We start from the raw sequence: 13,885 nt of genomic DNA on the forward strand, positions 1-13,885 counted from the left end.
TCATATTACCTTCTGAGGTCAGAGTAAATCACAAGGCGAACTGAGAAAGATAGCCTTTAATGTTTCTTTCAAGAGAAACCTCATTCCTGTAAACTTACTAAACTATTAAGAATTCCAACTTAAAAAATGGTTGAGAAAACTTGAATTCTTTAAGACATCAAACATATCTGATTTTAATTTTGCTAAGGAAAATTCAAGAAGTGGAGCACAACATTTGAAACACTTGAGATGTTTACTTGAGATACTTCCATCCTATATCAAAGTATTTGGATTTGAATCCTGGCTCCATGCTCCATTCTAGTTTCTTGGTTATGGGCACTCTTGGAGGGAGTAGGTAACAGCTCAAGTAGTTGAGTCCCTGATACTTACATGGGAGACCAGATTGAGTTCTTGGCACCAAGTTTTTCCAGATCCTACTCTGGCTAATGGATGCATTTCAGGGGGGAACCAGCACTTGAAAGATTTCTGTATGTGGGGCAGCACCATGACGCACTAGGTTAATCTTCCACCTGCAATGCTGGCATCCCATATGGGCACCGGTTCTAGTCCCTGCTGCTCCTCTTCCAGTCCAGCTCTCTGCTGTGGCCAGGGAAGGCAGTGGAGGATAGCCCAAGTGCTTGGGCCCCTGCAGCAGCATGGGAGACTAGGAGGAGGCACCTGGCTCCTGGCTTCGAATCAGTGTAGCTCTGGCCACTGTGGCCATTTGGGGAGTGAACCAATGGAAGGAAGACCTTTCTCTCTCTCTCTCTCTCTCTCTCTCTCTCTCTCTCTCTATCTCTCTCTCTCTCTCTCACTGTCTGTAACTCTGTCAAATAAATAAATAAAAATCTTAAAAAAAAAGATTTCTGTATGTGAGTCTTTGCCTTTCAAATAAATAAATTAATAAATATTTTTTTAAACTGGAACAAAGAGTTCAGTACTATCTGTGTGACATTAGATAACTTTTTGAGTGTTTCTATGTGCTAGGTATTACCTAAGTACTTTAATATAGAGATGAGTAAAACAGAGATGACTAGCGCTTCCCTCCTGGAACATTTGAATACTTCATGTATGGAATGAATTTACACCATGTGACTACTTCGACCTATTCAATGTCCAGTATCCCACGCTGCTGCTGTATAGCAAAGCAGTGCATTTATTTTTCTCTGTTCAAAGCTCTTGACATACAGGGAGACCTGGAAGGGCAGGATCAACCAGTTTTTTTAACACAGGAATAAGATGAAATTATGTTGAGCAGTGGAAGATAACTGAAGCACAGTTGAAACTATGGGGGAGAACTTCAGATAGACAGTGAGATAATCATACACAATTCTTCACAGCAGGAATCCTGAAGAAGGTATCTGGAAAACAAGCCAGAAAGAAGGGAAGATAAGAAAAGAAATACCAGGTTGATTAAAGCAGGAAGTTGTATGAATACCAGGGACCACTGACCTCACTTCCCTTTGCTAAATGTTTATAGGATCCTAGCAGTGTTTTTCATGGGTTGTTTGATTAAATTTAGAAGGCTCCAAATCCCTGGGAGCTACTTTTTTATGGAGTGAAAGTAGACTGTGCAGTTAATGGTGTGCTTTTTTTTAAGGTGGGAAGGAATTGATTTGGGTCACTGATGCAGTGTTTTACCATGACAAAAGCAAGAATTACTGACCAGATCAGCACCAGATTCATGAACCCTTTGCAGAACATGATTACCCAGTGTCTGGTGAACACTGGAAAATTAATGTAATAGGGTTTCTTCCTGCTTCTGTCATGTTGCATGAAGCTGGTCTTTGGAGAAGAGAAATCCTTTTATTATTGTTACTTGCAAGTGACTAAACAGAAGAAAAATATCTCAAGTCTGGCTCTCTGAGGGTGTGGTGGAGTCAAGTTTTATAGATCATGTAAGAGAAAGCTGGTGTGCCAAAACACTTGGCAAGGGAAATCCTGGTTGGAGAAGATTGTAATCCAGCCAGCATAGTAAGACTGACCTTTCATTCCAGTATTCCATGTTTGAGGGAGCTCTTGCTTCTGAAAGGGTTCCGTGTTCCAAGTACCAGTGGCAATTTTTATTTCACCAGTTAGATTTTACTTCTATTGAACATTCCCAGGTTGTGTGGCATGTATTTCTCTGCTATGAGTTTCCTTTGCACACATGTGACTTTGTCTTAAAATACAAGGACTTTAAGAATTTGATCACACCCATTGTTAAAACACAAAATGGGGAAACAAGAGAGTTTTGTGTTCAGGGTGTTAAGGGGAAACTTGGTAAAAAGGACAGTTATGTGTAATGGTAAGCCAAGACTCTGACCTTGAAGAGCCTGAACTGTGGAATGCTAAAATAACATTGCACAAATATGAAAACATACAAGTACTCTATTACAATGTCTTTAAAAGCACTATCTTTTAGTGTTCATGGAACTCTTTCTAAAAGACATATGCACAAAAGATTAGGGGAATAATCAGTTTTAACATGCACTCACAGACAAATCTAGTGTTTTTACAGCTGTATTATCATTGGCTTACATTATTATTATTACTTTTAATGACTTTCTTTGATGTACCAGAATTACTTGATCCAGGAGTCCTTTCCCTCACCCTCTCAATGCTCTATTTGTAAAATGATACACAAAGACTATGTCATATAGAGGGCACATTAAAAGGTTTATGAGTAATGCAGATTATGAAACAAACTATGCATGGATTTCAAATTTGCTGCACCAAATAATGTGTTTAATTCAATTTTCCATGAACTTTTTTTCAAGAATCATTTGCTTATTTGAAAGACAGAGTTACAGAAAGGCAGAGGCAGAGAGAGAGAGAGAGAGAAAGAGAGAGAGGGAGAGTTTTCCATCTTCTGGTTCACTCCCTCAGATGGCTACAACACCTAGAACTGGGCCAGTCCAAAGCCAGGAGCCTGGAACTTTTTCCAGGTCTCCCACATGGGTATAGAGCCCAAGAACTTGGGCAATCTTCTACTGCTTTCCCAGGCCATAGTAGAGAGCCGGATTGGAAGTGGAGCAGTCAGGACTCAAACTGGAGCCCATATGGGTTGTTGGCACTGCAGGTGGTGGCTTTACTCACTATGCCACAACACTGGCCCCACCCATGAACTTTTAAAAAACTTCATATTTCTTGATTCTCAAAGTCTATCACAGTATCCAGTACATAGTATGCGTGTTAAGCTATTGAAAAAGAAATATTAAAAGATATTTTATGAAGCAACATGTTGAATTTTTTACAAAAAAATTAGTCTCTATTAGTGTGAGTCTTTGAAATGTGAATTCAAATAATTGCTAATTTTCCTTACATTCTAGAAAAGATGTTAGTAAATTCAACATGTTGTAATATACTGTAAGGTTTTGTCTTACTGTTTCCATAAATAGAAATCATGAATGCCATACGTGGCTTGTTTCCATAATATTCTTACCTAGTATGATCTGAAGTTAATTTTAAGTAAGACACTTAATGTCTAACCCTATTAAATTTTGCAAACATTGGTTGCTTAAGGCAGACAAAAATCTTAATTCGAATTTTAAGTGGAAAGTTAATTGTTTTGTAAATTAATCAGTAACATGGCTTAGCTCTATTTGCCTGGTTAATTACTTTTCCGTATCCTGTTAATTTTGACTTTACAAAAGAAAGTCATTTCTTATGCTCCCTTATTGTTTTCTCATAAAGATTTGTGTGCATGCATCTGTGTATGTGTGTGTGTGTGTACATGTTTGCTATATGGCCTTTTTTGTCATAAATTACTCACAATTTCTTATGTCGAACAATTGATTTTACTATAGGAAGCAGAAAGATCTTGTTTCTCTTCATCCTGCAAATCGTGCTACTGAAAACTCTCAAGGAGTTGAGTATTATTGCAGTCAACTACTTCTGCTCTATCAAGGCCTTTATGCTACAAGAGATAAAGCTGCATACTGATGTAAGCGATCTGTTAGGTTTAGAGCTAAGTAGGTCTTTAATGACCTAAAGGACACAGTAGATCAAGAGTATGGTCTCAGTGTCTGACAGACTTGAATTTCCACACTGGCCTTTCCATTTGTAGGCTATGAGGCCTCAGGCTAGTTATTTAATCTGCATAAAACTCAGTTTGCTCAGTAAAACTTTCATTGTAATAGTATTGTTCTAATAAGGTGGTTGGGAGACTCAAATCATATAATTAGTTAATTTTGGTACTACTTAAGAATCCTAATTATTAATATATTTTAATAATTGTGAAATAGTTTTTATGATTAGCATATTATGTAATACTTCTTAAAATTTATTGTGTTAAGCCTATGTAATCATATTGAGCATGTTACCTTAAATACATACTCTTTTCTCTTTGTGTTTTATAATTAACCTGACAAAATTGTGAATAGTTATGAATTCAAAACAAAATTGTGAGGTGTTTTTATTCATTATCTGATGTTTTCATTTCTAGCATTAATTAATATTTCTGTCTGACCAGAAATGTCTTTCATTGCCCCTTTGTTCTCCATGTGCAAGGCTCACAAATGCTCTATATTTTAGCAGAGAGGATTATTACATAAAATTAAGAGTTTTTGAAAAATGTGTTTTCCAAGCAAGTCATATAAATTACTGTAGTAGCATGCAGTTCTCTACAATCTAAAAATGTTTTATTTCACTCTATGGTCAAAAGTAGAGAGCAAAATATTGGTGCATAACTGAAGAGAATATTTCTGATGGACAAATAAAATCACAGTGCGTTCATACCTCTGTTGGTCACTGAGAAGTTTCTGCTAAACACAAATGAAGGTTTTCTGTATTTCAACAGGACAAGGGCAATTACACATGAAACCATTTACTTCATTGTTCTACATTTATGTAGCGTTTACTTAAAATACATGTTCCGTGGTGATCAGATCATTATGTGTCATGACTCCCTCTTATAATTAAAGAACTATCAAGATAGTGACAAAAATGGGAGATTGATGAGAAAGGATACCATGGTGACTTCAGCATGGGGGACTATCTTAAAATCTAGAGAATAATAATAATTATGGTATAGTCTTCAAGGTTTCCCCAGTAGGAACTTCTCTGAGCAGAGAGAATCTGAATAAATTTATTCCAAATTTCTGTGAATCTGAATCAAAGAAAAAATTACAAAAGTTAGCCATGCAAATTGTTCACAGCAATGTGGTAGGCAAAGAAAACAAGCAGAATAAATTCTGTTTTCTCACTAATCTTCATCATAGGAACCAATATAAGAAATTTCCTTTATCCATTTCTTCCGGGAAGATAGTAGGCAATCCAAAAAAAAAGGGGTGGGGGGTAGGGAGGTGCTTTAGATGCAAACTTGGTTCCATTTCTGTTGACTCAGCAAGTGAAAGCTGTGTAGACTTGTGAAAGGCACAGTCTCTCCTAGTTTTTAGTTTGCTCAATTAAAAAGAGGGTTTTGATAACCCCTGCCTTCTAAAGAATGTTCTAAATATAAAATACAATGGTGAAAGGAAACTAGGGCATTGAGAATATTCTGCACTCCGTCACTGCTGTTAGCATTAACAAGTTCACTTCATTTAAAAAACTTCCCCAAATCATTAGAATTAGGGTTGTTCATGCCAATTCTTTCCATACAAATCACTTATTCATTTAGAGGGGGAAAAAATCTCACAGCATGTAAGTTTTTTTCTAACTATTTCCCAGAACTTGTAATCTCTTAGTGGCCATATGAAATATACCATACTCAGCAGAATGCATGAACTTATCTCCCAAAGTATACCCAAATTCACCTAGATTCAGATATTAAGACTTTAAAATGCAATAGAAAGCTGGGCCGGCGCCGCGGCTCAATAGGCTAATCCTCCACCTGCGGCGCTGGCACCCAGGTTCTAGTCCCAGTTGGGGCACCAGATTCTGTCCCGGTTGCTCCTCTTCCTATCCAGCTCCCTGCTGTGGCCCGGGAGTGCAGCAGAGGATGGCCCAAGTGCTTGGGCCCTGCACCCCATGGGAGACCAGGAGAAGCACCTGGCTCCTGGCTTCTGATCAGCGAGGTGCGCTTAGCAGCAGCGCGTCGGCCACAGAGGCCATTGGGGGGTGAACCAATGGAACAGGAAGACCTTTCTCTGTCTCTCTCTCTCATTGTCCACTCTGCCCGTCAAAAATAAATAAATAGATAAAAATAAAAAAATGCAATAGAAAGCTGAAAAAAGCAAAAGCTTGTCAATAATCACCATTGTTAGTGCCCATTTTAAAGTTTATTTTCACAATTTAAGCTGGAATAAAAAAGAAGATTTACTAATATGGGTTGACTTCTAAGACAATAAGAATACCTCTCTCTCTCTCTCTTTCTCTGCCTCTCCTCTCTCTCTGTAACTCAGACTTTCAAATAAATAAATAAATCTTAAACAAAAGAATAAACCATTCAGAATTACTAAAATTTAATTGCTTGGATTTTTTGGCAGCTAGATGTTATAGACTGCATGTTTTTATGCCCGTAAGAGTTGCTGGTCAGTGCTTTGACACTCAATGTAATGGTAGTTAGATGTGGAGCCTTTGGGGAATAATGTGGTTTAAATGAGTTCATATAGGTGAAGCCTACATGATGGTTTCAGTGTCCTAGAAGAGAAAGAGACTAGAACTCCCTTTCTTTCCACGTCATATGATAACATGGCAAAAAGACTGCCTCCTGGAAAAGAGGAAATAGGTTTTCCCCAGAGCCAGATGATGCTGTTATTTTGATCTACTATTTCCTATGTTCCAGAAGAATGAGTTGCTAAAGTCACCCCATCTATGGTACATTGTTACGACAGCCTACACTGGCTAAGGCACTGCATACTTTCCATAGCAGCAGGAGATCATTTTTTTAAGCCAAGCAACTGAAAACAGGTTATAGAGGTGTGGCAGAAATAGAGGACTGCTAATGGAGCCAAAACATTTTCAATATAGAGAACATGAAGAACAGCTGAGCATCAAGAAGCACAAACAGGATGGTGGTTCAAGAGAACATGTGGCAGTGAACAATATTACTTTAGGAACAACAAACAAAGATGTCTACTGATACTTTCAATTGTTTTCTCAGTACAAAATGGTCAGCCAAGTACAGTTAATTAGCAGAGAAAAATAATGAAAAATAAATACAGGTTGTAAACTGTCAATACAAGAGAAAAGTACAAAAACAAATACAGAAAACAATAGAAATTGGCAACTACTTGATAGAAGCAAAAATTGTTTCAAATATTCTTAACAACAGGATCTCAACACAGAAGGGTGCATTAAGAAATAATGGAAGGAGGCTGGCTGGCACCATGGCATAGCAGGCAAAGCTGCCACTTGTGACACTAGCATCCCATATGGGCACTGGTTTGTGTCCCAGTTTCTCCACTTCCTTACAGCTCCCTACTAATGTGTCTGGGAAAGCAGTGGAAGATGCTTGGGACCCTGTAACTACACGGGAGACCCAGAAGAAACTCCTGGCTCCTGGCTTCAGATCGGCCCAGCTTCAGCCTTTTCGACCTTTGGGTGTGAACCAGCAGATAGATAGATAGATAGATAGATAGATAGATAGATAGCTCTCTCTCTCTCTCTTCATCTCTCTGTAACTCTGCCTTTCAAATAAATAAATAAATCTTAAAACAAAGAAATAAATAATGGGCATAAAAATAAGGATGACAAAACAAGAATGGCCTGGTGGTTGCCATGTATGCTTTGTGTTATCTTATATGAACAAGAAGCATTTATATGTGCTCTGTACTTATCAGGGTTCAAGGTAATTAAGTAAATTTTTTAGAAAGCTTTTATTTAATAAATATAAATTTCATAGGTATGGTTTTTGGAATATAGCATTTCTTACTTGATAAACTTAAGATGTTCTTCTGAACATGTAGACAAATGGGACCCCCAAGAGAAGGGACATTGTGCCTCAACATAAGCACATTTTTTTGCCTTTAGTTCTTGGTAGCATTTTCGTCCTTTATAAAAACAGAAGCACAATTATAGAAAAAGAAACTGTGGAGGTTACTCTGTGAATCTAAAATTAAAGAGCAATAAAAATATTATTGAAATGACTGAATTTCTAACCACAACACTGCCAGAATTTTCAACGAAGTTAACCATCTCACTAGAACACAAGAGTAGGTAAACAGTTAACTTTTTGTTTAAAAATATGAAGTTAGGACTTTCTGTCTCTGGCAAACTTGGTAGTTGCATTTCTTTTTCCTGCTTTTTTCATTCCCTGTGACCTTTAGGACATGATTATTTCAAAATATCATGAGGTTACCTGGATCATCATCTGATTAAACACCTACCTGGATGTCTCCTGCTAGTTCCTATTAGGGCAGTTAACTCTATAATTATTCTAATAGGAATCTAGGATAAAATTCTCTTTCAGATTCTAATCTTTTGGCTAAGATAATTTCAGTAGTAAAGTACCTAGCATTTTTGAAATGAGGAAATTTTTTGCATGACATAAATTTCTGGTGAAGCTCGATGCTTAAAATAAGAGATTTGGTAGTACATGAAACCAAGAAACACATCAATGAACACCTGAGAGACAGCTCCTATGAAGGCCAAGCACGCAGACACATAGACATCTGTTTCTATCTCAAGTTTTCACATTTTGATGTGGATGCTCAACAATATTCAAACAGCTCCTAAGAAGTCTGTCACTTAGAAATTTAGAAAAGAAATTTTTGGTGAATTAATATATTCCCTTTACATCTCGTGTGTGTGTGTGTGTAGTTGATCATTATCTCAATCATTCATATCATTTCTTTTCATTTTCCAAATATATTAGTCATATGCTTTTCCCAGATTGGCAATTAATGTTTAAAATAGGAGGCAGGCATTTGACACAAAATTAGGCCACCCTTTGAGATGCCCACATCCCATATCAGAGTGTCTGGATTTGATTCTTGACTCTGTTGTTTATTCCAGCTTCCTGCTAATCCGTAACTTGCTAGGTAGCAAGTGCTGGCTGAAGTAGTTGAGTTCCCTCCACCCATGTGGGAGACTTGGATAGAGTTCCCCCATTCCTGCTATAAACCTGACTGCGCTCCAACCATTGTTGGCATTTGGGGATCTCTCTCTCTCTCTCTCTTCTCTCCTCTCCTCTCCTCTTCTCTCTCTCTTCCTTTCAAATAAAAAATACAAACACCTGCTGTTTCTGTTTAAATTTTCTTTTGTGCATTGCAGATTATTTCTACAAGATTAACCTATTTCCTACTCTGCAACAAATCCATGACTGATACAAACCTTATAAAGAAAATGCCATGTGTGAATCAATGGTATAACTAGTACTCAAACAGTACTTTACACTTTGTGTGTCTGTGTGGGTGCAAACTGTTGAAATCTTTATTTAATATATACTAAATTGATCTTCTGTATATAAAGATAATTGAAAATGAATCTTGATGTGAATGGGATGGGAGAGGGAGCAGGAGATGGGAGGGTTGCTGGTGGGAGGGAAGTTATAGAGGGGAAAAAGCCACTATAATCCAAAAGCTGTATATTGGAGTGTATATTTGGAAATATATGTAAATTGGAGATGTATATTTGTTAAATAACAGTTAAAAAAAAGAAAATGCTATGTATTTTCTACAACAATATCAGAGACATATTGCAGTTTAGCCTTTTGCAGATCAACAAAGAGGAAATTATTGTAAATATAACTTTTGTTTTTTCTTACTTTCAAAATGTCTTGCCAATAAAATAATAGCTTGGATGGTGATAGATTAATTATTTTTAGGCAATCATTTACTTTGGCACCTTCCTCTTCCCCACCCTTCTATGGAGAGTTTATATTTCAATAATCTTCATAAACCACTCAGATTTTTTGAACCATTAAACTTTCACATTTAATAAGTGAGCCAAAGACATGCTCACATTTGAGTTTAAGTTACACAAGAAAGCAGAGAGGAATTAAAGTTATAAAAAAAGTATCATTTCAAGGAGTTAAGATGAAAAAAAAAATTAAGCACAGACTGAAGATTTGGAAGACAGGACGGTGAGCTCACAGTGATCTCCAGAAGAATATTGCTAGGGGAGTATTCCTATGTCAGTTTCTGCTTATTTTAGAACCCCTGTTACCATCATCGTTATTTTGAGAAGACATAGTTCAAATTGGCTCTTATGTAGGGGCTCCTATGTCCTTTGAAGATGTGATATTAAAAAGTACAAAACACAAATTTGGTTAACACCTAATATTTTCAGTTCAGTTAATGCAGCTGGTGTGTCCTGTAAACAACTTATTTAAATCTATCAGACATTTGCATAGATCCAAGACTTTTCTATCATCTGTAGAATTCTAGTTCCTTCAGCCAGATGGAGCAATAAAGATACAACCACAAAGTAAGCTAGCAAGCTGCATGTCACCCATAATTTAAATGTTATAATGTTTGCTACACTAAAAAAATCAACTAGTTTTTAAATCAAGATTATCAGAAAAATACCAACAAGTAGTTTTTCTGGCTTGAAAGAAAACAATGCATTTGGTGCCAAGGAGGAGGACTTTAGCTTTATTTTGTTTTTCAGCATGATATGTTCCCTGATTTTACCCTGGCGGGGCTTGCTTTGAAGTTGTAGACAAATTAAAACTACTTGGATCACATGTATTCAAAGAATGTGGTTTTCCCAGGTATGAGCAGTCCATCAATGCCCTCCTCTCCTTTCACTTTGGCATTTTGACAGACCTTGAAGATTTCTTAGCAGGTATTTTATTTTATACCTTGCCCACAGCAGCTTTTACACAATTGCCTGTATAAAATGCACCTTTTACATTGCAAGAGATTGGCTCATTTCTTGATTGTGCAAACATTCATAATTATGCCTGCAGGTAAACATACTGCTGTCTTCTCGGAAAACAGAGAATTACAAAGAATGTTTATGTGCAGGTCCAGCCATTCCAAGTATCTCTGGTTGGTTAGACACACCTGAGTTACCATCCCCCCGTCTTATTGGCTGAGAAAGTTGCCATACCTGATTTGTAAGTTTTCCTCTCAGTCAATAGAGGAGGCTGGGGACAACACAGCCAGCCAGCACTGGATTTAATCTACTAGAAATAGCAAAGCAGCTCTTATTTGAAAAGCTCCTGGGTTCTGAGTTAAGTATTATTGGAAACTCTTCTCTCCTGGGGCACAGAGAATCTTGCTTCGGAACAGCGTTGCTAGTTCAGTTCAGGCAAATAAAATCTATTCCGGAGGATAATGGCGACCTATATTCTGCAAATTGCTGGACTGATGTTTGGCGGTGTTGGCATGGTGGGCACGTTGGCTGTCACCATCATGCCTCAGTGGAGAGTGTCTGCCTTCATCGAAAGCAACATCGTGATATTTGAAAACCTCTGGGAGGGCCTGTGGATGAATTGCATGAGGCACGCTAACATCAGGATGCAGTGCAAAGTCTATGATTCCCTGCTGGCTCTTTCTCCAGACCTGCAGGCATCCAGAGGACTCATGTGTGCTGCTTCTGTGCTGTCCTTCTTGGCTTTCATGACAGCCATCGTCGGTATGAAGTGCACTAGGTGCACTGGGGACGATGAGAAGGTGAAAGGTCACATCCTACTGACAGCTGGAATCATCTTCATCGTCACAGGCATCTTGGTGCTCATCCCTGTGAGCTGGGTTGCTAATTCCATCATTAGGGATTTCTACAACCCCATAGTGAATGTTGCCCAGAAACGCGAGCTTGGAGAAGCCCTCTACATAGGCTGGACCACCTCGCTGCTGTTGATTGCTGCAGGGACCCTGTTCTGCTGTGGTTTCTGTTGTACTGAGAAGAGCAGTAGCTACAGATACTCAATACCTTCCCATCGCACAACCCAAAAGAGTTATCACACGGAAAAGAAGTCACCGAGTGTATACTCCAAAAGTCAGTATGTGTAGTTGTGTATGTTTTTTATCTTTACCTATAAAGCCATGCAAATGACTACAATACCCACTATTTTCTAATTATGGAGCCCAAAGGAACATTGATTTACTGTTGTTGACTGCTGAACATTAATTACAGGAGCTACACATCAGCTGTTTATGATTCTATAAGCTATTTCAGCAGAATGAGATATTATACATTCTGCTTTGATTGTTTTAGGAAGTCTAGTAATTTGCCAAAATTGTTCAAGCCTCTATTCCTTTTATCAGTTACTTCAAAATGACATTGTTAAAGACTGTATTATTTTACAACTATAATTTCTGTGTGTCATAGAATTATGTACATGATTGAGCGTGACATTTGTATCTCACATAAATAGAGACTGGCTTATATGGGTTTATTTAAAATGAAATACTGATCCATTGTACTGAATAAATAGAACTCAACTACTGCTTTTCAGGGTAATCAGAGATTTGAAGAAGTTAATATTAATTGTTTAACAATAGCTTAGAGATTAATACAGTATAATGAAAACTAAAAATGAAGATTGTAATCAACAGTTTGAAGGAAATTAAGTGGTTTTTCTGATATTCTGTTTTTCAGCCTAGAAGTTTAGAAATCCTCACTCCTTTATCTTTTCCCTAGAGGCCTTCGTTTTCTTGTGTGTTAAATTAACATCATTAAAACACAGATGGTCTGCAAGGAACTTTGTATTCAGCCTAGTTTTTCAGGACTTGCTAAGAAGAATGATTAAATTGTGATAAAAAATATTAACAATCCTAAGGAAGCAAATTATTTTCTTCTTAAGTCCTTATACTTGGATAAGGACGCTGGTTGACAAAAAAACTCATGTAAGCATGAGAATATTTTAACAATCATTGAGTACAGACTTAAAGCTTTTAGCAATATAAATAACAGCATAGAAAAATAACATATTTTGGCTTTCATTTAATTGCACCCCAAAAATCCAAAAAAAAAATTATACTTTGAGCATTCCATTGCTCGTAAGTGGACTTATCTCAAAATTGTCACTTCAGCTCTGCAGAAGATAAATTTCCTATTTGATTCATTTTTGTTCAGGTTTGCTAAACTGTGAAATACTATAGCTTTGTGTTTCCTCCAAATTTGATGAAACAGAAAATCCAATTTGAAAGTTTATATCTATTTTTGTCCAGCTTACATAATTATGCATATTATGTACTTTGTCTTTTGTGTTTATAAATTGTGCCTTTTTATAATCATTTGATACTTTCTCATTGTTTCTGTTATCAATTTATAAAAGAGTTTTTGTTTCAAAAGAGTAAAATAATGTACATATATTATTGAATATACATGCACATATGAATAGAAGTGAAGATGTTATATAGAATTCAGTATATAACATATTAGTGTATGTGTACATGTATTATATTACCTCATAAAAAGCAATTGGCTTGCATTTCGAGAGGTGATATTTCCAGAGCTGTGCTATTCCTTCTACAATATTGTCCAAAGACATCACTTCCACAGCTGACTCTCTGAACACCTTACACCTGGTTTACACTCTGTCATCATTACAAACGGCCCCTGAGGGCTGTGTAACTACAATCTTTTCTCCTGGGCTTTTCTGTGATTCTGTTCACAGCCATCTTTCTTCTAAAACCCAGGAGACCTCATGATTGGTCTTTCCTACACTTTAACTCCCTTCTCCATTCTGTCCCAACTTCTTTATAATTTACTGCTTTATGTGCCAGATGACTATTAAATTTTTGCTTAGAATAATATATTTTTAAAATTTAATTTATTCGTCTGAAAATCAGAGCCACAGGGAGGGAGAGGCAGAGGCAGAGAGAGAGAAGAGAGAGAGAGAGAGAGAGAGAGAGAGAGAGAGGCTGAGCTTCCATCAGCTCCCCAAATGGCCACAATGGCCAGGGTTGGGCCAGACCGAAGCGAAGAGCCAGGAGCTTCATCCAGGTTTCCCATATGGCTGCAGGGCCCCAAGGACTTGGCCCATCTTCTGCTGCCTTCCCAGGCACATAATGGGGCCAAGCCAATAGGCAGAGATGGAGGCATTATGAAAAGCTGCAGTCTCTGCCGCATTCCACAAGGAAAGAGCAAC

The 13,885-nt window shown here is 37.4% G+C and overlaps 1 protein-coding gene across 1 annotated transcript; it reads left to right on the forward strand.

Annotated features, from left to right (window-relative positions):
* The first annotated feature begins 11,123 nt into the window (after positions 1–11,123).
* CLDN8 (claudin 8) lies at positions 11,124–11,801 on the forward strand. Its single transcript, XM_062175647.1, has one exon. The coding sequence runs from the start codon at positions 11,124–11,126 to the stop codon at positions 11,799–11,801; it is 678 nt and encodes a 225-aa protein (XP_062031631.1).
* The last annotated feature ends 2,084 nt before the right edge of the window (positions 11,802–13,885 follow it).

This window comes from Lepus europaeus, chromosome 2 (assembly GCF_033115175.1).
Source record: "Lepus europaeus isolate LE1 chromosome 2, mLepTim1.pri, whole genome shotgun sequence".
NCBI lineage: Eukaryota > Metazoa > Chordata > Mammalia > Lagomorpha > Leporidae > Lepus > Lepus europaeus.